The sequence below is a fragment of the Neopelma chrysocephalum genome, unplaced genomic scaffold (genome assembly GCF_003984885.1).
Source record: "Neopelma chrysocephalum unplaced genomic scaffold, ASM398488v2 Primary Assembly neopelma1_60, whole genome shotgun sequence".
In the NCBI taxonomy this organism is placed as follows: domain Eukaryota; kingdom Metazoa; phylum Chordata; class Aves; order Passeriformes; family Pipridae; genus Neopelma; species Neopelma chrysocephalum.
This window is the reverse complement of record NW_020897715.1, coordinates 13,625,738-13,653,093: the sequence shown is the minus strand read 5'-3', so window position 1 is coordinate 13,653,093 and position 27,356 is coordinate 13,625,738. Positions and strand designations below refer to the sequence as shown.

Below are 27,356 nucleotides of genomic sequence, written 5' to 3'. Positions count from 1 at the left end.
AGGGGGACAGCCTGCCTCACCATGGTCTTCACTACAGGCTGCAGGGGAATCTCTGCTCCAGTGCCTGTAGCACCTCCTTCCCCTTCTTCTTCCCTGACCTTGGTGTATTAAGGGCTATTTCTCTCACATATTCTCACTCCTCTCCTGGCTGCTGTTGCACAGCTTGCCCCCTTTCTTAAATATGTCATCCCAGAGGCTTGGACTGGGATCAGCCCACTGCCTGATGGGCTTGGACTTGGCCAGGGGTGGGTTTGTCTTGGAGCCATCTGGCCTTGGCACTATCAGTTGTAGAGGAAGCTACTGGCAGCTTCTTACAGAAGCCTCCCCATCAAAACTTTGCCATGCAGACCCAATACAGCATCAGAGGATGCAACCTATCTAAAATGGAAAGCACAAAAAAGAAGCATACTCCTCATTGACTAGTCAGTTGACTTTAATCCACTCTAATATTTTTAGTTTGATTTCCTTGGTAAATGAAGCCTAGCTGATAGTACATGTGTATCTGTTTGTCCATATGTTCTTCCTCCCAATAACTTTTCAGTGCAACCAATTTCAACCACATTTAGAAGAGGGCGGAAGGCTAAAAAGTAACTTATTCCTGGATGTCTCTTAAAAACTGGTGATTAGGTAATGTTCCACTCCCTCCATAGGGGAAAACCAGTGAATTGTGTAGGTGGTACATGGCAGCAGCCAACCAGGCTCAATGGTGACTGCATTTTGTCTTTCATTTTGGTCCACTAGGAAACAAGCACGTGCTTCTAGGCTAGCCACAGCATGGATTTCTTCTTCCTACGGGAGATGTCACAGGGAATATGAAGGGATCTGGCTTTCATTACAGCTTGGGGGATTTTTGAGACAGCAGAAAAGAACCCACGGGGAGGCAGGCTTGGTGTATTCTGTTCGCAGAACAGCTTGCTCTACAGCAGTCTAATAAGAAATACTTCTAGAATGGCATCATTAGTGATGAGAATCCTACAGACCTTTCCTACATGAGGTGCTCACCTTTGCATTCTGCACCCCAATGTGTAAACTGAAGATTTGTGTCCTTTAGTGCTGGCGTCCTCATGGGCTGCTGTGGCAGCCCATGAAAGACACAATGTGGCCTGAAGAGGGGCCACCAGGCTGGGTGAGCAGCGCTGGGCTGTCACACTGCATCCCAGGGACTGACCTCTCAGAAGTTGTGCAGTCACACTGCCTCCTTGTCCCCAGCTGTGAAAGGACACGCTTTTGTGAAATGCTTGGAGAGTGACTGATGAAAAGCCCTGTGTGGATGTTAAGTAGTACTTCATTAATGCTTCTCTTCTAACCAGAGGCAATTATTTTAGGGGGCAGTAGAGCTACAGGAGCTAATTACTCCTTGGGGAAAAAAAGTTTGGGGTACGTATAGTAGGAGGAACCTGTATTTGAAAGGAGAAAGGTAGTGAGGGAAGCTTTCTGTGAGCAAACAGTGGCTTTGCAAGCTGGATTTCCCTCACAGAAGGATTCTTTCTGGTCCCTCTGAAATTGCCTGGAAGTCACAGGAAATCCAGCAAAGATTAATGCAGACTGATGCTTGCTATTTTTCCTGGAAGCTTTGGCAGCTCTGTAATTACAATCGGTGCGTCTGAATCTCCCTCTGGCCCCTGTGCAGTGCCCGGGAGTGACACCAGCATCAGAGAGACCCTTGCTTCAGAATTTGTCAAGCAGAACTCAGGTGAGAAACCAAACCTGCCCAGCTGCATTTCTTCTTTTGGCAATGAGGAATATTCCTTCGCTGAATCGCTTCCCCGTGTCCACTGTAGCTGGAGCCTTAGGGACTGCTGAACCCATCATGGCTCGTAGACCTGTGATCCAAGAGATACATTTGTAGAGGAATGAGGGAACCATATTTCTATAGCATAACGTATATATATATTTATATATACAAAAATGAAATAAATGAGCTGGCTTGCAACACTAGGTGGCAGAGGTGGGATCTGTTCTGCTCTGAGCGCTGTCCTATAAGGCATTGCTTGTTTAAGTACAGTCGCATTTAGTTGGAGCTGCAGGAGAGAGACAGAGGGATTCTCTGTGTTTACAGCCAGCACAGCCTACGGTGGAGCATCTAACCTGGCCCCCCCTTTCTCCCGCACTTGAAGGGGAGAGTGCGAGGTTATTTGGGAATCTGGCCACCGTAGGTCAGCTTGCGCTGCGACTGGATTGTCAGAGCTGGTAAAGCAGAGCCCAGAGGGACTGAAGGGAGACACGAATCCCATTTTCTTTGAGACGAGAGAAGGGGAAAAAAAAAAAAAAAGATAAATTGAAAGAAAGAGAGAGAGAAGCGAAGAGACGGAGAAAAAGGCAGAGGAAGCAGAGCGAGTGAGAGAGAAGCATGAGGACCTACTGGCTGCACAGTATCTGGGTGCTGGGCTTCTTCCTGTCCCTCTTCTCCTTGCAAGGTATGTGATGAGTTCTTTCTTGCAATCTCCTCAAACCCTTCCGCTTCAGTTGAGGCTGACGGACTGAGGATGGCCTGAAACATGGAGCTGGAAGCTGGAGCTTCCTCTTCCCCCCTCTTCCCCTCCAAACCTTCCCCCCACCTCAGGAAATAAGCCAAGGAGAGATCACTGCTGGTGAATCCTATGGTTAGAGGGCACTGCATGTGACTGACTTTGCTGCTGTATTTATGCTTTTGCAGAGGGGAAGCTGGGGGGGGTGGCATTCAATAAGATTTGCAAAGCAAAAGAGTAGTGGGTGAAGGTGGATATCCCTTCCATCCACAACCAGTGTTTCTCAGCACTTTGAGTCACAAGTACTGATTCTCCTTCCTGAGGAGAGGTGTTAAGTTTCTTTTTTTTTGCTTGTTTGGTTGGTTGGTTTGTTTGGTTTTTTTAAAATTATTTTTATTTTGCTCTTGCCCAGAGAGGGGGAGGTTAGAGGAATCTCTATGCCTCTGGTCCGTCTGCGAAAACATTATGTCCTTCCCCTCCACTGGGGAAAAAAAAAAAAAGAGTGATGGAGGAAAGACAGAAGAAGAAAATTTGTTGGGTATGGGGTTTTGTTCAGTGGAGAATTGCCAGCTGGGTTTCTTGCTTTAAGAGCCAAGTGTGAGTATGGAATTTAGTTTGAAGTGATGACAGGCACGCTAGCTGGTTTTAAGATGCTTTCTGTAAACAGGAGTTAAGGGTTAATGCATCCCATGCTGTATATATAAATACATGTCACATATGTACATATAAGCATAGCCCTCCAAATTGCAGCTTTTACGTGATCCACACTCATTTATACACACCAGTGGTCCTTCACTTACACACACATACATACACTCATGAATATAGCAGGGAAGATGAATAAACTCACTCTGGCACACACAGTTCTAGCTCCCTAGCACATGCAATTCCTGGAGAGTCTGCTTCTCTTGAGCTCACATTCTCCCTTCCTCTCTTCCCCCCATCCCTCCTTCAAGCCTCCATCCTGCACACTAGTGCTCATGGTTGCTTACATATTAAAACCCCTTGCCTATCCTGCTGTACCAGCCTTGTAAGCCTGCATGGGTGCACACATACACACATATAGGTGAATATATAACTAAAGAACATATATGTACTCTATCTGGCCTACTGTGTGCCTCACAGTCTCACATTTGTAGTGGGCTGCACCCTTAGAGGGTATCTCACACACATCTTCACCACACACACACACAGTGCTTTTTTTCTCACTCTTGTGCATACTAGTGCATGAGTGCCGTGTCTGGAGATGTGCCAGCCACAGCATCCTCACTTCCTCTTAGCTCATACTTTTACACACAGTCTTGCATGTACTGTTCTCTTCTATTTTGTGTCTACTAAGCAAATTCCCGTACAGGCAGGCTCCCTCTCACACACATGCTTTCTGTTGCAGCCTCACACCTGTCACTTCTCACATTTACGGAGTGCTCCTTTTCATACAGTCTCACTTCTGTTTCTAGGTTGCATACACATGCTTTTCACTGTCACATATTTTCTCTCAAACTTGCATTCTCTGAAGTCTGGACTGTGAATCCAGCACCAGCACCTTCCAGCTAACTTCCTTGATTTCTGTGAAATGGCTATTTCTGACAGGAGAAGAGGACTTTTTCCTAGCACAGAGGTTGTACATGGGGAGAGAGGAGAGCCAGTTCTTGTCTAACATAAGTAGCTAATGTCAGCAATGAAGTTGTGTAGCTTGATGTGAACTTCCCTCTGCTCTGGATGATTAGGCACAGACCTGTCAGGAAAGATGGACACTGGCAAATAGCATTGCCTCTGAACCTTGCCTGTCTTTCTGATGCATGATTTCTAGCCTGTAGTCAATGGTGTTTGCTCCATGCAGTGTTTCCAAGTCACAAGCTTTTCCTGAGTTGCAACCAGAGCATCCCGATGCTACCACAACCAGGAGTTGTTTTTTTTTAGTCCTTTCTTATAGCCAGAGCTTATGCCAGGATACAGGCACATACAGGATTTTACCTTCTGTTTTAGTGAGTTACTATTGCCACAGTTGTATCAGTCACTTCTGATTTTGAAGACATCAGGGAAGGTCTTTTGAGGGCTGTATTCCTAGGTACACTCTGAGAAGGCAGAGGGAACACAGTTGCCCTCCCTTGGTTTTGGGATGGGATCGGATGGTGTGGTGTGTGAGTGTTTACAAACCTGGAGCTGCTTTTTCTATTGCTCCCAAACTTAAGACATGATATAAACCAGACCACTGCTGGATCTAGTTTCATAGCCAGTAGTAATTCCCTTTCTCTGGACTGAAGGATGAGAGAATGGGAAGCAGGAATATTGGGGCTGCTTGGGAGGAGCATGGCACCTCACAAGCAAGCCTGAAGATATTTGAAGGAGTTAAAAAGGAGTGAGAAAGTATTGTGCCCTTAAAAAGACCCAACAAACTAACCCCCCCCCAATATTTATTTCAAATTAATTGTTATTCACTGAAAGCCGTGGTAACAAGCCTTGAACACTTCTGTAACCCTGCTGAGCACAACTCTGTGGAGCTCTTACCCCAGGAAACTGCAGTATTGGCTTTGACAGGCACTGACCCGTCGGAACGCTTCCAAGAGCTTTGTGAGCACATCCCTCCAGAGCCAGCCAGCTGAGCCTGTACCTCTGCAAGCCATCCAAGACTTGTCCGTGCCTTCTCTCCCCTTTTTTCTTGCTGTCCACTTGGGGGTGTACCGATGAACGCAATAGCGGCTCCTTGCCTTTCTCTGTTCTCCCAGAGCCACCAAACACGGGGGAGAAGGGGAGCGATACTGGCACTGCTGGGCACGGCCGAGCTGAGGCTGAATAGCAGGCGATGGGGGTGTAGGGAGGAAGCGCAGCTGAGGCTGGCAGACCTATGAGCTCCACTGTGCCAAGTGGCCAACACAGGCTGCCAGGGGAGATGCAATGGGCTGCCTGTCCCCCGCCTGCCTGTGCTCAGGGGCTTTGGCACAGAGACAGGCTTTGCTCCTTCCCCTTTAGGTTAGATGCTCCAGTCCTGCACAGAGGATATTTTTTTTCCCCCTAATCACTATGTTTCCTTAATTTTGTGGCTCAGGATTCTTGCGTTTCCCTGCTACTGCACTTCCAGTCCGCACTTGGAGGCAGGTGGCTCGGAGGCGGAATGGTTGTTCCTTCTGCATGGTGCACTGGCCTTCCTGCCCTGTGGGGGCTGGAAGAATAAAAGTACCTATACACCCCAGCACTGCGGGTGGGTGGGATTTTCTAGTGGCATGCTGCAGCCTTTTCCTCGAATGGATTAATTTCTTAGCACAGTGTGCTTCAAATATTCTGACAGAGATCAGATTCATAAATTGGACTCAAAAGCTGAATTTTTCTTTTTCTTTTTTGTTTCCCAAGTCGAAAATTGGGTGCATGTGGATGGGGAGGAGAAGCAAATGATTAGGGTCTATGAAAAATTGCATTTTGATAATTTAGAAGAATTTTGTGTTGATATTTTCACTTTTACCTACTATTACTCTAACTTAGCTGTCAATATGAAAATTAATTTTGATTTCCTCACCCTGAGCATTTTATTTAAAAAAATGAATGCCTTGACAAATTATACAACATTTCCTTCAGCATTGCTTTACATTGAAAAATTCTTCTAAACAAACCCTTTCCCTTGAAAAATAGCAGCTGTTTCAAATCAGCAATTTGCTTAAAAGAAAAACCAACCCAGCTTGCTTTAATGCATCCCCCCTATAACCCCACCTCATTGGTTAATTGTAGAGGACTTTGGGCTTAAAAAGAAAAAATTAACATGCCTCCACAGCCCATTTAGTGAAGTAGGTGGTTTAGGAAAGGACAGGGAGAACTGGCCTGCATAGTACTGGCAGCATTTATTTATAATGTGTTTTTTGAGCTGTTCAAGGGTGTTCTTAAATGGGGAATGAGTCTGATGAAAGAAATCACAGAAGCACTCGGCTAAGTGGAATAGGATGCTTTAGGTTGGTACACAGTACAAACGTTATCTGTGAAGTCTCGTGTTTTATAAACGTTACTGGGCAATGCGGGTGTGAAAAATGATGTGTTTGTTAATGTGCGAGGTATGTGCAATCTATATGGATGGAAGTGTGTACCCAAGTGTTTCTGTGCTGATAATGTGTAATGGATGGGGAGAAGAAAGGGAGGAGCAGGACTCTGTGTGTATTTGTCGTGACACTGTGGTGTATGGGTGACAGTGTGGGGTGATTGTGATGCAGGTGGATAACATTAAGATACTGCCAACTGGAGAGGGGGAAAGAAAAGGGCTTTTTCTGCTGTCCTGAATATACTTTTCTTCCTATCTGTTTTCAGCTCTCTCTTGTTGAGTAAGGCAAGGGAAGCTCTTACAGGCTGGACTGTATTGATGAGGTAACAACTCACACAGCTGCCTTGTATTCCCTTAAATGATGAAGAGGTTCAATACCTAAAGTAAAACACTTTTCTTGTAGGCTTAAGACAGGGAAGAAGAAGAGAAGGCTTTTTATCTGCAAGTGGGGAGCATTAAAAAAATATCCCAAGTGTTTCTTCTAGTCCTATCCCAGTGATTGCAGACCATTTGAGTCAATAATTACCACACCAGTAAGAACCCATTTCCCCTAGCTGTTGTAAATCTCGGCACTCAGCTACCTACTCAGAGGGCTTTGTTATGATAAGTAGAAATTGGCTTCATCTTTTAGTCTCAGAGATCTCTTCTCACACAAGAGTTTTACTAGTTTTGTAATAAAGGCCCCAGTGCCAATGGGGGAACTCCTTTTCAGCCTTGGAGCACTTATGTATGCTAATGGCGGTCTGAGGAGGAGATGTGCTCTTTTATAGTTGCTCTTTTCACCTCCTTTTTCCTCCACAAGCAATAGGCTCCTTCCAGTCAGGGTGAGGAGTATGGCTGCTGTCCTCCTAGGCTGACCACAGAGCCAGTGCTTTAGGAGTCCACACCCTTACTGTGGGCTGGTTGTACCTCCTGTAAGCATTGAGTAAGCCAAGGTCCTTGCCTTGCTGGTGGGGCCTAGACCCTTCCCTGAACAGATTTACCCTGTGCAAGGCTGATTTGCTTAGGAATGGGTTAGAGAAGGGATGTTAATGTGTGGGTCTTGCAGCAGCAGCTGTGTGTTCTGTGCAGTTACCTGGAGAGGCAGGTGGGTGAGGCAATGCTGGTGATGAGGAGATGTAGCACTGCTTACTGACCTGCATGCTGTAAAGTGAGAAGAGGTGGCAAAAGGTGATTAAGAGTAATGGCAAGGGAGGCCCTTTTTCTGGGCTCATCAGAATACCCGGTGGGGTTTGTTATGGAAGAGGATCAGCTGAGGTTGTTGGCTGACAGAGATTGTTAAAGGACTGAATGATCAGAGCGAAATCTGTAATGGTACTAGACAAAGGTATATCCTGGAGGAGTCTGGGGAAAATCTTTCTTGTGTGCCTTTGAACACAGGGACATGTGTTTTCCCAAATATCATTTCCTTTGTGTGCAGGGTGCTGCTGGAAGGATGCAGAGGTTTGCTATCTGCAGTCCCTATAGAAATCATGAATCTTTACCTCTTCAGTATCCTCTTTTCCTTTAGAAAGTGCATAACATAGTTTCATTTGCTGTTCAGACTCAATGAGCAATGATTTTTTGACACCTAATATGCTCTTACTGCTGTCAATTTATCATTAATAAAACCAAAAATACCACGGACAGCACAGACCATCCTGTCCCACTCTGAAAAGGAGTAGCTAAGGGCATGTGTAGGTGAGCATGTGAGAGACACAGCCCCCTCCCGGTGTCAGTGAAGGACAGAGATCCCTGCAGTCAGCATGGAAGAAAAGAAAAAATGCTGGGTGTTCATGATTCTTACAGAAATAGGCAGGGAAAAAAAAAAGATAAAAGGCCAGGCTTGATTCTGTGCTATGCCATTGCACTGTGGTGCTTTGGCTGATGCTGGATGTCCTGGAAGCTGAGACATCTCCCTGTGAGCTCCCTCCAGTAGGTTGCCTGCTAGTGTGGCAGCATTGCCCTGCTCACCTGAGTGGAAAGAGAGGGAATAGCACTTGCAGGGGCTGCTGCTTTAATGTCTTTGAGCCAAAGCTGTATTCTCTCTCACAGTGAAGTGTCTTGCTGGCCATATATGCAGTCTTAAAGTTCATGGGGAAAAAGTTTGGCATGACTACATGCTGAGGGAAAAGGGTCCTTTACACTAAACCTGCTTATTGGTCACCTAGAGGCATAGAATAGGGGTTTTCCATGGTTGTCAGATGTAGAGGTACTGGTATCTCGGGGAGGAGATGGTTTTGGAGGCAATGCAAGGATATATGTACCCGATTAAGACAGGCTGGTGTGTTGCATTTTTTTGAGAGGTTGGTTTGCTTTATTTAAAAAAAAAGATAGCATCAGAAGGCAGGCTTCAGAGGAGGGGTTTTGACTGAAAGCAAAGATGAGTGTAATCAGAGCTGTGGGTTCACAGTCTGGGCTTTTCCAGTTCCTAGGCTATATAAAGCATCTAAAAGAAACTCTTCTGAAGATGGCTTGTGCTTGAAACCTGCTCTCTTCCCTAGAGTATGCCTGTGTGTGACCTCATGGATGCAGGTTTCTTCATTTCTTTCAGGTTTGGCAGAGCTCTCCCTCAAAAAGTGTGGCCCTTTCTTTTTTTCTGGTGATGTGTTCTTGGCTACTGGGAGAAGATAGATGTGGCACGCAGGCCATGAGCAGTGATATGAGGGAGGGAGGGAGGGAAGGAGCAAGCAAGGAGACAAACAGAAGGCTGTGGGCCTTTCCAACTGGGAAATCAATAGCATGAGTATGCAATGTAAGTGTGTAATCACAGCTTCCTCCCCTCTGCCCCTTAGCACTTACATTGATGGTGAGTTGCAGGCCAGAACCAATTAATCCTTACAACCTGCTAGGACAATAACTATTAATATTCTTCTGCATGCACTCTAGTTGCTGCACCTGCATGGAGCCTGGCTGTGCTTGGCCCTCAGCAGCTGACCCAAAGCTACGTCTGATCATGAGCCTTGCACTGAGTGCACTGTGTTACCTGACTTCTACTTGTGTGGATGTGTTAGAGAGCCTGACTGTAGGGATAAACGCTTGAGTGTCTGAAAAAGGAGGGATTTGCAGGTAAGGGTTTGCCTGCAGGAGGAAGGGGTTATTTAAAGGGGCATCTGAGGGATTTTTGATATGTAAATGTGTTTAGACTTGTGTCGTGCGGGTACATCTTCTTGCATGAGTATCTACTCTTTGCCTTGTAAAGCTACTTTGTACAGTGGGATCACAACATCCAGTTTTATTTATGCCTGTGTACATGATCTGTGCATGAAGATATGACCAGAGGCCTTTGAATAGCTCTTCTTTGACTTTTGGGAAGGTGCATATATAAGACAGAAGATGATATATAGATATATATATATATGCATGAACCTGTATTTGGGTGTGTGCATGTGATAGAAAATGCACAAGTCATGTGGTAAAGATGCTTGGGCAGTGTTAACCAATCTGGTTCAGAGTTGTGTTTTGTCCAAGAGAGTTGTCATGAATGTTAGTGTAGGTGAATGCAGCGTGATTGCTGATAGGAATATCTGCATAGCCATGTATACTTTAGGAGTGACCATTATTCATAGCAGATTTGCATCCTATCTTGACATGGCAAGAGATTGTTGCAGTGAAACAGAATTGTCTCTGTAGCTTGGCTGCCCCTTCTCATCTCTCTGTGATAGCCTCAGTGTAAAGTGGCAACTTAGTCATGCTTCAGTCACCTGGGCATGAAATACAGTGTAAAGAGTGGAAAGGACATGTTTGACTCCTACACTTTCATGGGAGCGTTTCTGGGAATAGAAGAAGGAAGAAGATAAAAGGAGGCTTTCCTACATGCACAAGATGCAGTGTTTTAATTAAACCAACATATTCAAAAATAGTACAACCTGGCTGAGCCAACTGTTCTTACATAGTTATGCTTTTGTAGACTGTATGAGCCAAGGAGCTCTGGGCTGGATGCAACCTGAAGCAGTAAACCAGGAAGTCTGTACTCTGGCTGTACCTGCATTACCACAGCCTTGCTGGTTTAGCTTCCTTAACAGCATGGATTCTGTCCAGCATGGCTGTGTTTTGTTGAGTCTCAGTTTAGGTAACGGAGTAGAATAGACCTAACTGCAGGCATGCCCCTGTGAGATGTTCTGCACTTCTAGACTCCTGTAGAGGAAAGGAAACTATTTGTCTGGAAGAGTCATGTTGTATTGAGGTTGGGGCTTTTATGAACAGTAATTTCTCAGTGATTCAAAGAAAAAGAAATTAGTCCTGCTAGCTGAAGTGGTGTAAGAGCTGTCTGTAGTCTAGGCCAGCTAAGGGAGGAAAGGTATGAAACAAGGAGATCTGAAGTGAAGTACAGAACCTCTCCTCCATTTTCATGTATCCTAGCTGCATACTGGTGACTGGTTTGTGTACTATCCAGCAGCCACAGAGCTGCAAGAGATTGGACTGCTGATTTAAAAAAAAAAAAAAAAATCTGGCTTCAGTATGAGGTAAATGAGCTGTGGCATTGCCCCAGAGGGACCTAGAGCTATGGTGAGCAGTACAATCTTCCTTCTCTTTTGGCCTGCTGTGTGCACAGAGGAAAGGGAGAAAAGGCCATTCTGTCTGGCCTTGCTCTGTCTGTCCTGACCTAAATCTTTGTAGCAGCAGCCTTTTCTTCAGGCTTCAAGGAACCTCATAAGACCCCTGCTTGTAGGCTCTGCTCATCCCCTGGTCAATCTGAAGAGTTTCTGTTCTCTCCCTTTTTCCTTCTGCTGCCCAACCCAAACCACCACAAAAATTGAAAGAAGATACCCCAAGCTCTCCTGGATGCTGAAGCATTGCTGTAGCTGCTGAAGGAGGAACGGCAGTGTGAAATGTACTGGGGAGACAGACGACTTCAAGACCCAGCTTGCTTTGCCACACAGCAGGGATAGTTAGAGAACCAGCTTTGAGGTTCTTTCAGAACTGGGGATGCTAAGTAGAAGAGGCTTTGAAATTGTTACAGGCTTAGGAAGACCTTGATCTAGAAGAACCCTTTTCTTGGTGCCTTGGCTACCCCACAGATGTCCCAGGAGCTGGCAGGAACCTTGACAGGTTTCTTTTTGAACCACGCCTCAAGTTTTCCAGAAGTTTGTTGGAGCAAAGCAACAAGTTTTGCAGAATGTTTCTGCTTCACCAAAATGGCATCTTTCTAATAAGGAATAAAAGGTGTTTTGTTGGAAAAATTCCAACTTGAGTTTCAAGAACAGATTAAGGCACAAGTGCTTAAAGGCTTTCCTGTGATGTGTTATCTTCTGTCATAAGACTACAACAAAGTCTCAACTGTCTTCTAAAACAAAAAAGTTCTGAAAATTGTGGCCTTTATAGGTGCAACCAAAAACTTGAAAATGTAACCTGAGTGCAGCCAGTAGCTGGTGTCTGTCTTGAGTCTGCAGATAGCTGAAAGAACATCCTTAGGGACATATCATCCTGTTTATTTCCCTGGAGAGTTAGGTCTGACCTTCTCCTGCTAATGCCTCTTTGGGAAAGGGTTTTCAGTAGGGCCAGCAAAGAGTATAGTAATCCTGATCCTCTTGACCAAGGGTTAGGAATAGTTTCTCTGAGAGAAAATGCTTTTGCCCTGATTGCCTTAGTAGTTCAAAAGTAGAAGCAGCCTTTTTTTGATATGATTTACAACTGCTAGATGGGACTGGAACCTAAGGAGTGTTCAGCTTGTGGAAGGGTTTTAGGTTATGTTGCAGACTGTGTTTGTGTTAGGTAATAGGAATGCTTGTTCAGTTTGGATTGTGACCATTCCTGGACCAATCACGAATTGTAAGACTGGGGAAAACAGCATAAAAGATTCAAAAGAAAACTTGTTTAAATAAGAGTTGTAATGGCTGTACTGAAGATCTATCCTCACTTTTGTTTGGAATTGGATTTCCTTGAAAGAGACCTGGCTGATGTCACTGGGGAGGAGGGAATGTCTGTTGTGCAGAACTCGTGTCCCATGGTGATGCTGTGTCTGAGGCAGAGGATGATCATGTGCATGTGTCTGTGTGTGCATCGCATGTGCGGGGCCTGTGCTGTGATCACCAGAATTACAGTCTAGCCAGATAACGAGCTGTTGTTGTTTACAGCACTTGGTTCCGGGCACTTCAATTCCAGAAAGATGTAAACAAAATTAGAGGGAATTCAGAGGATTGCAAGGAGAATGATTAAGGGGCTGGAGGGACTGACTTATGAAGAATGCTTGTGAGAGCTAAATATATAGCTGTTTTGGCTAAATGACTAAAGAGGAGCTATGCTAATGATCTAGGCATACTGGGAAGGCATGAAGAATTGTCTAGTGTGGACTTAGAGCTAGAAGAGTCTCTCATGATAGAAAATTTGGAGGAGGAAAGAAAAAAATTGGCAGGAGAGAAAAATACTTAATGGAAGAAAGCAATTAGGTGGTGATATAGCTTTGTTAAGAATTGTGGTGGAATTGCTGTCATTTGGGATATCTGAAGTTTGGCTGGGCAGAGCCCTGGAGAATAATCCATGCACTACAAGCTTGAAAAGGTCCCTTGAGAGACAGTCTAGATGCCTTAATAGATTTTTATGCTGTCATTAATTTCTGAATCATGGCTAATACTTCCAGTCTGATAAAGAACCATATTCTTTAACGTATTTCTCTTTCTTACCATGTATTATTTCTATTGTGATGCAGATACTGGCACAAGACACATGAGGAAGTCTTCTGCTATACTAACGATTGAAATCCTGGTTATATCAACTGCTTAACTCAAAGACATTTTTTCCCCCTCTTTCCTTTAATGGAGTGTTTATTCAGATTTGCCTAATAGGTGGGAAAAGGTAGCCTTCTGGATGAGTTGAAAACCCAGTATATGTAACTCTGTCCTGTAAGTTGTGTTAGGCTTTGACAAGTTCCTTATTGCTACTTATGACACATATATGTTCTGTTCTTTCTTTATCTCACACTTTCAAAATGTGTAACTGAACAGTGGGCTAATTCCTTCAGGCTCAGAAATCGATGTCGTTGAGCCTGTAGCATTCCGGGCATGTCCCAAAAGCTGAGTCTTCCTAGGATTCCAGAACTGGAGGGAGGCCTTTGAGGGAGGCAAACATAGAACAAAATGGTAGGAGATGGCTAAGTTGATCAGTGGTGCAGGGGGATCAGCCAGCTGGTTTGCTCTTCTCTCACAACAGGAACTGAGTAATGAAAGTGAAATGGGTGGTGTTGGCTGCTCGGTTTAGTGCTTTCATTGGGAAGAGAACAGACAGAATTGAGAGGGAGTTTTGTAGCGTATGCTGTGCTGGCTGGCACAATGGACTTCCAGAGGTAAAAGGTATTTCACCTTGAGTGAAAGAGCCAGGACACATAATAGGAATTATCCAGAATGAACATTATCTGTGCCATGGATGCAGACCCAGAGAGAGTTCATCATAGTTTATTAGCTCAGGTACAGGATTATCCAAATTGCAATCTGTTTCCTGGGCAGGAAGCAAGGAGCACTATTTTGCGTTGCATGCAGTCCAAGCTGTTCAGTGTTGCTGGGCCTTTCCCAGTCTGTGCAAGGCCTGCTTGAGGGTCTCAGCAGCCCAGCAGTGCCAGGGAACAAAGTGTGGAGACATCTGACTCTGGATGTAAATTGATGCTATTTAGCTTGGACTTTCGACTAGCCTTGGTATGTGCAAGGTGGCTGGTGATAATGACATCTTTACCCTATGCACCCTAGCAGAGTGGGAGAGCTCATTAGCTCAGATGTGGTGCAATGGGAGTGCAGTTGGGCTCAGGCTCTGAATCAGAGACAAGAAACATTGTAGACTTGAGCTGCCTATGCTGAACTTTCTGATTTTTTTCATATTATAATATCCTCTTTAAGAAATAAGTAAGTCCTGGAAAGGATACAAACTCTTTCCCTCCCCCACCCCCCTCCCCACATCCCCGCCTTTGCTTTAGGTAGAGATTCTGCATTTGTGCCAGAATGGAAAAAGGGGGAGATGTGAGAAATTGAGCAAAAGATGATGAAGTGGAGAAGATTAGAGATTCCAAAGGTGATAATCTGTGTTGGCAGAGATGAGTTGCTGTTGAATGGTAGGGTGCATGCTCATGGAGATGGAGAACTGAAATATTGGTTCAAAGACCAGTAGACATACTGTTTTCTATAAGTTACTTTGGCAATCTGTGTGCCTTCGAGTGGCATGACTCGCCAAGGGAGATGGAGAACCACTTCTCCTGCCATTACTCAATGGCAGTGTCACCTGAGAAGTTGGACTATATGTTTGGAGCCCAAAGGATGAGGTTTCTCAGCCCTAGCTCACTGCTGAGAGAGGAGTGGGGTGAGAGCAAGATGACTTGTCTCGTAATTGTGTTTGTTGCTTGCAGGAAATTGATTTGTTACAGCACCTTTGAATCATTGTTCTGTGGGATTTTGCTAATCTCATTCTAACCCTGGCAGAACATTTGTTGCTTTGCACCCAGTGGTTGAGTCAGAGTGTGATGCTGCCGCCTCCTTCAGTTATTGGTGCAAAGGCATAGCAGCAGGAGACCTTGAAATAGATTCCTGCAACTGGGTGTACAGGATAGTGCTCTGGGTCTCCTCTGTATGAACTGTAACTGTGAAAGGAAGAGACCCAGACTGTTATAAGGAAGAGGACAGTTGGTGGCAAATGTGGTTGTATTGCTATGTGCTGAACTTCTGAAGAAAAATCTAAGCATTTCAAAGCCAAAATCAAAAATAACCTAAGCATCCATTCCCTGAAATTCCTGTTTAGATATCTAATAGCATCACTATCTAATAGCAATCTTCATAGGAAGGGAGATTCTTCTCAAAGTGAATTTTTTTGGTTTTTTTTCTGTCACTCACATGTTTGAAAGAAGTGAAGAAAAGTGGATTGACACTGTTTAATCACTACTTTTGTTAGGAGCCAGAATTGGTGCTGTAAAAATGATCTTGCACGTACTTAAACAGAAAACTTTTTTGGAAAATGTGGTTGTTTAATGAAAACCGTTACAAGGAAGGATTGCTCATGGCTAGAATGGCCTTTCTGAAAGAAGCGAAGACATATTGCACTGGCTTAGAATTAAAGACATTCAGATCTATGTTTCTGTTCCAAAATAGAGCAGGATCTGGAATGTGGTTATTCCACAGTTCAGAAAGCACATCAATCCCTGGCTCTGGCCTGCTTTGGAGAAGTCTAATTTTTCTCTCCAAGTTGCATTTTTAGTCACCATACATGTTAGAGCTCTGTAACTTCCATCATTCTGTGGGGCTTGCATTAATTGCTAGATAGGGGGTGAACAAAAAAGGTCTGCATCTGCCACACAGACACAGGTAAAGAAGCTCAGACTGCCAAAGGTACGCAAGTTCCAGATCTCTGTGCTTCGGCTTGCTGCACTGGAGGCCGTGTGGTGGAAGAGCCCTCACTTATTGCAGCAGATGGCTGAGAAGTGCTTGTTGGCTCTATGGGCAGAGGTGGCAGCAGCAGCACACAGTCCTTGCAGGTATCTCAGCAGCCAATATCGGGGATGGTGCTGTGGCCATAAAAAGAGAGCTGACCAAATCCCTGTGTATTGCCCTTGGCAGTTTTGGAGGTGGGCAGCTCTGCTGCATTTGTAAAATGTTCAGTATGGCATCTGCCCTGCAGCTTCCAGTCAGTGTGGCCAACTAGTTTTTTGTTCCTGATGTTGGCTTGCTGCAGCTGCAAGGAAGGGAAAAGCATGGGTCTCTTCTTTCATCTTCCTGCATTAAACTTTAATCAAATATCCCAGTTTATGTTTCCTATTTCTGCAGCTTTATGACCAAAACAAGGGACCAAAGATGTATTTGTAGTAAACCAGAGTAGTCCAACAGTTTCCATGATGTCTGCCTACTGCACCAGGGTTATACTGAGAAGGTATGGCCTAATGTTTGTTAGAAACCACGAATTCTGCATTGGACTTTGAGTTCTGCTCTGGCCTTATTTGTTGTTGTGGGTAGAAGGTTTCCTAATACCTCTCGAATTTTTGCTTTTGGGGAGTTTTCTGTATGAAAAAACAAGGAAGAAAAAAAAATAACTGTAAGGGCTATTTGTCTGTTTTAGGTAGACCCAATGTGGAGTCCCTAATCCAATTTCATGGAGCAGAGGCTTCAGGCTGGATTTACGCTGTATCTCTCTAGAAGGTTAAAGATGTGTCGTTCAATTTGGTCGTCCTCAGCAGTACGTATTCCAGCTTGAGGCTACAAAAATCCTAAACTGGTACATGTCTGTGAGGGGAAGAAAAAGGGGATGAGTTGTAAGGCACGTGTCCTTTGATGAAAGATTGTTCTGCCCTCCTGAGTGATGATACCTTTAACCTTCTGCCTTTTCCCAGCACTGTGAAATGCAGTTTGTTCCTGTCTTGTTTGTTCCTTTTGTCAAGGGTACTCCAAATAGAGGATCATCGATCCTCCCCAAGCAAATTTCTTATGGGGTCTGATCGGGGGCTTAGAGGTTGCATCTGGATAGATAGGCACATTACTTAGCTTCCAGAAACTACAGGACCAGTGATATGAATGCAAGAAGCAAAGCATCTACCCAGATTCTCCGATTCAATAGTGTCTTGCAGAACAGGCTGCCAGTTAGAAGAAATACTTTTTCGTGCATAAACTTGGGCACCTTTGAGTTGCAAATGATGAAGAGACAATAAAACACACATTGCCACTTTCATAGGGATACCTTTAAAGCTAGAACTGCACTTTCAATTAACTCTACTGTATGTGGCCAAAGTCGACAGTGCATAAAACTTTGATAATTCCACATTTTAAAAATGTATTGGGAACTCTCATTCGTATATCTTCACTGAAAATTTCATGAATTGCACATTTCCTGGTGTTAGATGTTCAATAAACTTAAATTATGCAGCAATTTGCATCTAGAAGGTTTGCTTTAAAACTGAAGACTGGCTACTTCTCTTCTGGATTGAGAACAGCTCTTTCTTTTTATGCCTCCAGCATTTAGAATGGACACTCTTGTTTGGAAATTGTTGGAGATCTGTACTGACCACTTAGTAGCAAAACTCTGACATGAGGAAGATATGTAAGATATCAGCATATAGCTGGACACAACTGTAACCCTCTTGTTTGAGCCTGATGTTGTATTTTTGTTCATTTCCTGGGCATTGATCCTGGATCTATTAAAAAATTTTCCAGCAAAACTTTTCTGTATTATAATGTATTTTCAGCTAATTGCAGAACTTGAGATGAGAGGGAAGGGAAAACTTGAATGAATCCAGTTTGTGAAATCCCAGATGGCAGTTATTAGCAAAGAGTACTTCTTCTACAAGAGTAGTCAGGTTGCTGGGAACATCTTCCTGGATCTTTAGAGTCCCAAGGTGAACTCCTGGTTTGAGAAGAAGGAAATGTGGGATGTTCTGTCCATTGATACAGACCAGTTCCTGGAGTACCCTCCACATCTCAAGCAGTGTACTATTTCCGTGCCCTATCCCCAGTTTGTGCTTTTATCTGAGCGACCTCAAAGGAATAACGTGGTGTGAAGAGGAAGGCTTTAAACAAAGCTCTCTGGAGCCCTTTCCTTCCTTTCAGTAATCTCATTTCGAAGTTTTTCATGGTTACCCAGCTTTCTCATTCTCCTTGTCCTTACTGAACGAAGCTGAGGGTATAAGCAAAACCTACCAAACTCCTGCTTTTCCATAAATGATCTCTATGCTCAACTATAGATGAAGAGCAAGGAGGAAAAATCGGAGCCCAATGTAGCTATGGCAGTCCTGGGATAGCACTACTGCTGACAAGCATCCATTTTCAAGGTGATCTGTTGACCATGACCATGTTGGTTTGTAGGAGAGGCATCTTAAAATTGCCTCAAATATCTCAAACAGTGCTCCTAATCAGAAGATAGCTTGCGCTTTCTCCTGCAATACTGCTTAGTGATTTCCATCACCAGAGACATCTACTGATATAAAGAAAATATGATTAAAGAAAGTATGCTTTTTTTTTTGCCAGTCACTCAAAAAAAAAATTAAAAAAGCCTGGGCCCTTTTAATCCCAGCTGACCATGTACAAACCAAAGGTTAAGGTGTTTCACTAAGGTTGTGAGCTGGGTCGGTGGCAGAGCAGAACTTGGATAACTTGTTCCCTGTCTGGTCCGCTTGCACAGCACTCCTGTGCCAAGGGTAGTACTTCCCTAGTTTGGGTCTCCGTGGGCACTGCAAGGGGCAGTGCTGGTGACACAAAAGGTGAAGCAGAGAGCTGTGAGGTGCAGGGAAGTGGTCATGGAGAGGGAGGCTCCCTGGTGTCTGTAACGAGATGTGTGGAAGGTGTCAAAGAAGGAACAGGGGTGCATTTGATAATGGTGTGGGGAGGAGGGGAACACGAGTGTGTCTGAAAAGCTTTTGAAGCACTGTGTGCTTAATGGGAGCTCCTGCAAAGACACAGGCTGCAAAAGCCATCAAGAGAAGATGGCTTCTCCCAGGGCCCTTGCAGCTGCACCAGGCTATGATAACAGAAATTAACTTCATCTCCTTTGTCTTGCATTCCAAGAGCCCCAGAATAGTAGTTACGAAAACAGTGCTGTTTAATATTGTCTTTGATCGAGCAATCCAACGGGAGCCCTGGGCTTGTTCTGCTTGGCTTTGTTAGTTTCAGACCCCAAGGCAACAAGCCGTTGCCTTCAAAGCCCAGGCAGGGCTGCATTAAGTGTGAAGCGTGCAGCAGAAATCCTAGTTTGTCAATTCAAATGGCACTCACCTAGTAGCAATGCCTGTATATTTAAATCCACAGCAAAGTGTGGGAAGCAGGGCATACACAGTTATCCCCTCTGGAAAGAGCAAGTCTCAGGAGCTAGCAAACAAGGCAACACACTCAAAATACAGCAATGTGGGGTGGATTTTTCCTGTTATTATCCAGTTTTAATATGCTGCTTTTTTTATTTGTTGCCAACTAGTCTCCCAGTACACTACAGCCGGGCAATGGGTGTGATGCAGGAGGACAACATCACTACATCACTGCAGAAGAAAGTCTGCATTTGTCTACTTCACCTCCCTATGGTACAGATGTGCATCTTTCCTGCAGCTGCCATGTGGGCACTGCATGTACACCTTGGCCAAGACCTCCATTCTAGTTGGGTATAAACACTGGGAGTCACCAAATCTCTGACTGATACAGTTATCAAGAGTCAGCTCTTGGAGGTCTTTTCTGCTTCACCAGCAAACAATATGAAGGCAGTTATTGGAAAATGTCAGTGCTAGTGGTGGTGTGCAGGGGGGCTTATGAGAACCAGAAGGGTAGAAACAGCTCATCTGTTTCTAGATGGGTGGTTATCTGAATGCACTATAACCCATGTTGACCCAAGTGCAGGGACTAATGGTGTCTCTGCAGGCAGTGATGAGAGATGGAACTATGTACTAAGGGAAGGACTGGTGCACTTTTTTTGTTTAGTCTCCTTTATTGTTTAATTATGAGACTAAGCCTATTTTTTTTCCCATCTATGTAAATCAGGGACACGATCAGCTTTTGTTAGTTGTATGAGGTTCATGAAAGCTATAAAAAGGGCAGTGACTTGATGCCTTGAAGAGCCCCGCTTCTCAGTTTACCTGGGACTGAGGACCATGATGTTTAACCTTCACATCTGTGTAAACTGCATATAGAGCACGTTTGATTATGAAATATCTTGGAACCTGGTGTGCCACTTTCCTCTTATTATGGAAACTATGTGGTCTCATTGAAAAAAAGGGGTACTATAGGTATAATATTTTAGATATACAACTTTGATGTAATAAAATTTGGGAAACTGGAGGAGTTTCAGAAGCAAGTAGGTTAGTGATAATATTTCATATGACAAGGATAAAACCTGCCATTACTGTAGGGTAAGATTTAGACAGGCTGCATAAACACTTCAGGTATATGTTTTCTCAAATCTGACATAAACCCATTGTTGTTTAGTTTCCAGGACCAGGAGTTCCTGAGCATTGTTAGACAGAGAAAAAAACACCAGGATCTCTATTCTGTTCCAGCAGTGCTTGTCCTAGCATTGCACATTTTTGTTTTGTTATGTGCAGTGATGCTTGACACCTCTCTTCAGTTTAGCGGACAAGCAAAGGGACTAACCCTATGGTGTGCTCTCCTGTATATTTTAGGAAGGATCAGCAGAAACTCTGGACAGCAGTTGGAGCTTTTCTAAGATTCTGCTTCATTGCTTGCCTCTTGAAATTTTTGCTGTTTCTGTGATCATGTTTCAGTAGGACTTCTCTTTTCTTCTCTGTACCATGTAATGCAGCACAGTGATAGAAAACTGCATTGATCAAACAAGCGAGAAAAACATAAACTATGGCAAAAGTCAGGTTTGTTAAAGGTGACTGAGAACTGCAGAGGAGGGAGTTGCATTGCTGTGGTGAAATAATTTATGTTCCCTCTCTAAACCTTCTCAAAGAGGCAATCATGGTTTAAAAAAAAGCTCGTGCAAGTGTGAGGGACCCTGGGCTTAGTGCTAAGAGACAAGACTTAGGGGTCCCTATCTATCTTTGTCCTTGATAGGAACTACTCCTGTCTCAACATTTCAGTGTCCTCTTTTGTTAAAGGAGCATAGGAATTTTGGAGAATTCTAAGAGGAGATTTCAGACAGTCAGATGTTGAAGAAGTACAAAGAACTTTGCACTGATTATGAGTTACAGGATTCAGTGTGTAACATCTAGCTTCAATCCTGGATGTGTAGGAGGTGGATGGAGGGTAAAGGAGGCTGGAAATTAAAATAAGCTAATATCCTAAACTATATTTTAATTGAATTTTCAATATCTTCACCTTGGATATTATCATACCAGACATTAAACCCATGCACATTATTCTGTAACCGTATACTACCTACAGTAAAAGCACCAGCTATTAAAATGGGAGAGTATAAAAAGCTCTTTCAGTATGCCTTCAAAATTGTTCAGTACTGTTGCTTATGCAATATTTTCTATTTCTGAAAGCTTCGAAGCCTGGAATTAAGTAAAGGAAAAGCCTTTTTAGGTTGGCAAGGCAGTTCCTCCCCACTTGACCAGTGCAAGCTCTTTCAGTACAATGACAGTTGAAATCAGTCCCTTCAAATCCATGCTGTTTAATTACAAAGGAAAGCCGCAGTATTTCAGAACAGAAAGATATGGGTTTGTTAAGATACTGGACTGATCCTCAGGGGGAACTGAGCTTAATTCCTGCCTTTGCCACAGGCTTTCTGTAAGTTAGTCCATTAATCAGTTTGTGTCTTAGCTTACCTGTCTATGCAATGAAAATGAAGACAAAGGAAGTTCCAAAGCCATCTTCCCCCATGCATAAAAGATGTTTTCTGTGTGATGGGTCCCAATCTTCTATCTGTTCTTTTAGTATTGTTTGGTATAAGGGTGTCTTCTTTCTAGAAGAGAAGTACAGCTGATCTGGGCTTTCTTTTTTTGATGTTTCTTTAGCTCCATGGATAAATGTGGTACTATACTGATTTAAGCTGAGACAAAGTCTTTGCCATAAAAATTTGCACATGTTAAACCTATTGGATCATTCAATCCATCTTGTCAATTATCCTCACTTGTACCATGTGGAGCAGAGCGGTAGCCTGTGAGTAGGTAAGGATGTGATTGGATTTTCATTATGAGGCTAACCTTTTTCCTTGGTACTCATAATAGAGAATAAGAATTGGTCAGTTTGGGGGGATGACTTAGCATTTTTGTAATGAAGTTGAAGTCAACTGGATGATATTTTCTTGACTTTTCTGTGTAAAAAACCCAAAAAAACAACATATGGTGTATGCAATTTTAACTGCATAAATATTGATGAAAGCATAAAAAATTTCTTTCCCACCTCTATTTGTAGTAACAATTCAGTAAAGGGGAGGGAAGGAGAGGCATTTTGTTCTCCTGGAATTGTTGACTCAAAATCAACACAATTGGATCAAGATTAGTTGACTAGGTTTTAATTTCAAAAGTTAGGATTCCAAATAATGAGAGCAAAATGGTTCATGGACTTGTTCCAGTGAACAATTTCTGGAGGTGTAGGCTTTCATTAAAAAAAAATGTAATGCTGTCTTTAACACTGTCTCTATCCCTTTTCCCGTATTAAGAGGAAGTTTGCTCTTTTCACAAATCCCGGAGAGGTCTGTTACTGGTAAAAGGCAAGAAGTTTCTATCAAATGCTAATTAGAGAAGCTGACTGGAAATTGCCACTTATGTAAATTCACGTTTTTCAGAGATTCCTCAATCCCTGAGTCCTTTCTTTGGTGGGGGGAAAGGTGAAACAACTACCTTTCTGTTCTACTTTACTACATTCAGGAGAATAGCAAGAAGATGGTTGCCTCTCTTGTTTTGCTCTTTGGACATCAAAGACCATGGCCAGACCATTCCTCTATGGCTCTCCTCAAACATTAATAAACTGCAGCAGTGTTGGAGCTGTGTATTGGCTGGACCACAGCAATACAGAGATCATGATGCGCTGTCACAATAAGGACATGCGGAGAACAACAGAGAAAAAGAATTTGGGGAGAAGATCATAAGGAAAGCTGTGGAGCTGAGCCTATTTGTGCCCCTTCCCTAGCAGGCCAGGGTCACCTCTGTGGCTTACCAAATGCATTGGAGTTCATTGCAACATCCTTTTGAAAGCTTTGTTATGCACCATTGTCACCCCACCTCTTACCTTTTTTAACTTTTGCAAGATGTCTGGGCAAACCAAAGGTCCTTCACAGCCCCACGCAACCAGAGTTGGCATTTTCTTGTGTTTGCAATAGCCTGATGAGACAACGTGTGAGGGAGGTTGCTATGCTTCTCATGTATTTTGTAAGAGGAAGCAAAAATCTACAGTGACAAACTATTCTTCTTATATTTTGTGACAAAGACTGGAAGCAATTCTGTTCAGTCACTGAACTCACCTTGACTCATCTCACGCAAATGCCATAATTCAGAAGTTCTTAAAAAGTAGCGTGCAGTACACAGCCATTGCCTATGAATCTGTACCATCTGTGGTGTTTTCAGTTAACTGATGGCAAAGGTGCAGGGTATCCCTTGGGAAACAAAAAGCAGCCTCTGAATTATCCATTCAGTAATTCTGGAGCAATCATTTCTTTGCCAGGAACAAGGCTTCTGTATTACTGGTCTACTGTGCAATTAGTGACTAATGGAACAACAACCCCCAGTATATTAATTGCTATTGTAGCTGTATACAGAGCATTGTTCTCTCTGTGACAGACATATAAATTGTGTGCAACTATGTTGTCCCTTTCAGAGCAGCTCTTTCTAGAGTTAGGTGTCAATAATGAAATGCAGCTGTTCCTTGAGGAAAGATAATGTTACCTTTCAGGGCTTGTCTAGTCAGGAGCACATGGGAAAGTTGATCTGAATTAAGTAACAAGGTGGGTTTCAAGTGGATTATGTAAAATGTATTAAACTAATGTGTGCATACACACTTGTTTGGAATTAAAAATGGCCTTCATTTGATTTCACTTAATTTTCCTTTAAAGTGAATTCAACTAAATCGAATTAAAGCTATTTTAATGCTGGCTGAAAGTGTGAACCTTAGTTCTCCCATTATCTGTAGTAAAAGTTCAGCATGTTATTTTCCTAAGAAGAGGGCAAAGGTTCTCTTGGCATTCCTGAATGTTGTGCTGAGCAAATGTGAGAGTTGCCTCAAGTATCCATTTTAACACTCTGAAACTTAGTGGGAATTTCATCTTTTCATACTTCCTTTTTTCTCCCCCCTCATCTCTGAATCCCCTGTGTAACTAGTGCAGAAGGCTAGGGGAAGTGTACATTTTTTAATTTTTTTTTTTTAAATCCTAGTGACTTAACTCTTCCCTATAGTGAAATGGAGTACAGAAAGGATAAGTAATTTCCCCACAGAAACCCATCACAAGCCGCCTGTAGAATCCAGCCTGAGATCTCCTATGGCCAGCACCAATGCCTGGATGCTGTGTGTCAGTTTGCAGGTACTCAGTGTACAAGGCTAGGAATTTGTGTGTCAACAGTCTCTTGTTTGGATCCTCTTGTCTTTCTGAGAGGAAACCTTCGTCTTACAGTTGCGAAAGGAACCTTTTACTCTTCCCAATATTATTAAGTAAGATAGGGCAGCCCATCTGATGTATGTGCTTGTGGACATGTTTTTGGAAACCTTACTGAGAACAGATGTTCCCACTGATGATCTTCTCTTCTGACCTACAGTCTTAGTTGCTCATTGGGTCACTGAGGCAGCCAGTGAGTTTGGGACTCATCACTGTGCAGTGTGGCTGAACTGAGAGAATGTGAGAAGAGCAGTTGGAGCATGGGGAGGAGGAAAGACAAGCCCTGAGATCCCTTTGAAATGCAGAGAGCTTTTCACAAAGTCACGTTAAAATGAGCAGGCAGGCCATGATTTGAAATGAAATAAACCTTTGGAGCCCTGGAGTTTTAATGTACTGTTGATAAATGGATTCTGTTCTTATTCAGCCCACTCTTGCACGATGAAGAAAGAAACCTTTTCTGTGAATTGACCTGCGTTTCTTTCAACTCTGCCTTTCTAGATAAAGCTGCAGTGAGCTCCCAATTCAGTGACTAGTTAATCCTGGCCAAGAGTTTGGAAGACCATTGGTACTGACAGTCAGAATTGCATTAATGGAGAAAAACTGTATTCAGCAAATTCATGGAAAAATTTCCTTTATATTTCTTGTAAGATAGTTCTGCATTTCCTTAATGCAACACACTACACTTGTCTAAGTACTTACATCTGCATGGGCTCTCTTCAGTTTATTAGAAATAGCAGAGCCAATTTTCATACATATCATGAACAGTAAGTCAGAGGCTAATGAGAGCATGTATTTTCATTTTTTTACTTTCATGGGAAAGCCAGTGTTTTCTTGAACACTAACAGATGCATTTTCAGTGCTTAAGAATAGAACCTCAGCTTAAAAGATCTAGGCATTGTTCAGATGTCACTGTCAGCTGGAGGAACGTCACCTAGAACAGAAGAGCCACCAAACTGCAAGTACAAAAAAACCTGTGCTGTAGCTTCAGCAGAGCAGCCTTTGTGTGGGTTTTAGATCTATAGGTTTGAACTACTAGTTTTCAGAAACCACAGATGAGGAGGTTTTAGTTCACCCCTTCTCTCAGCAGATCTGTATTTCTGGCATCTACTGTCTTCCAAGTGTTCATTCTGCTGATGGTCTCACTGGCTGCTTTGTCACGTGGTTTGGATTTATTGTTTAGACAACTGAGGAGGAAAAATAATGCTCTGCATCAATAATGCTCTGTCATTTTGCACTCAGGCATCATCAGTTAATGCCTATGGCAAACTGTGCTTGAGAAGTTTTCTCATGCCATATTGGTATGTTTCTAATATGTTCAGGCATAGACTCAGCTCTTATAAAGTTTTGAGGTTTGTGCTGTTTGTGTTGTTCTGATTGTTGGTGTGCTGCTTTTGTGGTTTTATTTGTCATGGAGGTCATTATTAAAAAGGCACCACCTGGTGGCAAATGACATCCTCTTGTATGCTCTGTGTAGTACAGAGAAGGTGACTGACTTTTTTAAAATCAGATGTTGCTGTGAGATCCTGTGATATACATTGCCTTTTTAATAAGAACCATTTTATATCCTGATAAACGTCAGGCCAAATTTCACTGTTTGTTTTCCAGCTATAAGAATCCTGCAAACATCCACTGTGATCCTACATTAATTAATCTGTATCCCAGTCTGGCACGCACAGCAAGTTCTTGTTGTTTTAGATAGATGTCTGAGGCACGGGCACCCTGACTTGTGAGGAGGAGGACAAGCTAATGCAAATACCATGTTGCACAGAGCTTATAGGATATAATTTGCTGCAGTCTGGCATACACATACCCATGGAAATTACCAAGCAGGTAGTCTTTTGTTTTCTGTGCTGTAGTCCCAAACTTTCAAACTCTCAGTTTTTTCTACATACTGTTATGCAGATTGTCTCATATTGGCTAATATTGATACTGTCTTTAGAAGAGATGCTCTATTTAGGCAGGGCAGAAGGCATTCTGGCCAGTGAAGGATTGAAGACTTCCTATTCTGATATGATTTGGGTATACATAGATACAAATATAATGAGAATTTTTTTCTGTATCCATTTAGCTTCACTTGGGGATATTTATATTGCTTTAAACTTGGCTTTTTGTGCACTAGGTTTTTAAGCTACTATTAAGGCATCTAAATAGCCTTTAGAAATCTGGGCTTTGGTCACTCAGAAGGGCAGAGCCCATCAGATGTCAATGAGATTTGAGCTCTGGTGCATCTAAGTAATTTTTGAAAATGAGTCATCAGTCTGTGAAATGCATGGGACATTCAGCATTCAGTGAGAGCTAACTTGCAGAGACCACTGAGGTGAAAGAGAGGAACTCAAGGCAAAGGAGAGAGGAATTATGAGATGATACAATTGCTGACTTTCGGTTCCTTGACTTGAGTCCTAATCAGAACGATTCTACAAAACGATCAAGAAAAACATTTTTGTCTATAGCGTCCTAACTTCAGGGGAGCTCATTGCCAGGAATCTTACTTGCCTGCAGCATCCTTGTGACAAGTGTGGACAGACAGAGCAGCAAAGCTATAGTGGCAGATTTAACATGGTTATGACTTTTAGTGCTTTCTTGGTAATCTTTATTTTGTGTTCATAAGTCCATAATTACAGTTCAAGTGAACCAACAGAACTTAAAATTTGCAAAGCTCTGAGCGTTGTCTTCCATTACTAAGAAGAAAAGCCTCATATCCTGGCATTTTTGGTACTTGTTAAAGGCATAAATTGAGGTAATAATTATGTATGTTTCTACAGCGCCTTTTCTTTGGGGATCTGACTTTTTTTTATTATTTTTTTTTTTATTCTCCAGGGGAATTTCCCATCTCTTTCACACATCCTGTGTGTTCTCCCACACAGGATGGGATCCTCAAGAGATTTGAGAGTTTGCAAGGCCTGACAAGTTCTTGAAGGGAACAAGTGGGGGTCCTGGTTATTTTAATTCTTGGTTTC

The 27,356-nt window shown here is 43.1% G+C and overlaps 1 protein-coding gene across 1 annotated transcript in view; it reads left to right on the top strand.

Annotated features, from left to right (window-relative positions):
- The first annotated feature begins 1,979 nt into the window (after positions 1-1,979).
- LSAMP (limbic system associated membrane protein) overlaps positions 1,980-27,356 on the top strand; it is a 1,005,382-nt gene continuing 980,005 nt past the window's right edge. The window contains exon 1 of the mRNA XM_027681180.1: positions 1,980-2,417. Coding sequence (XP_027536981.1) covers positions 2,351-2,417 — 67 coding nt within the window. The 5' untranslated portion in view covers positions 1,980-2,350. The remainder of the gene's footprint in view (positions 2,418-27,356) is intronic.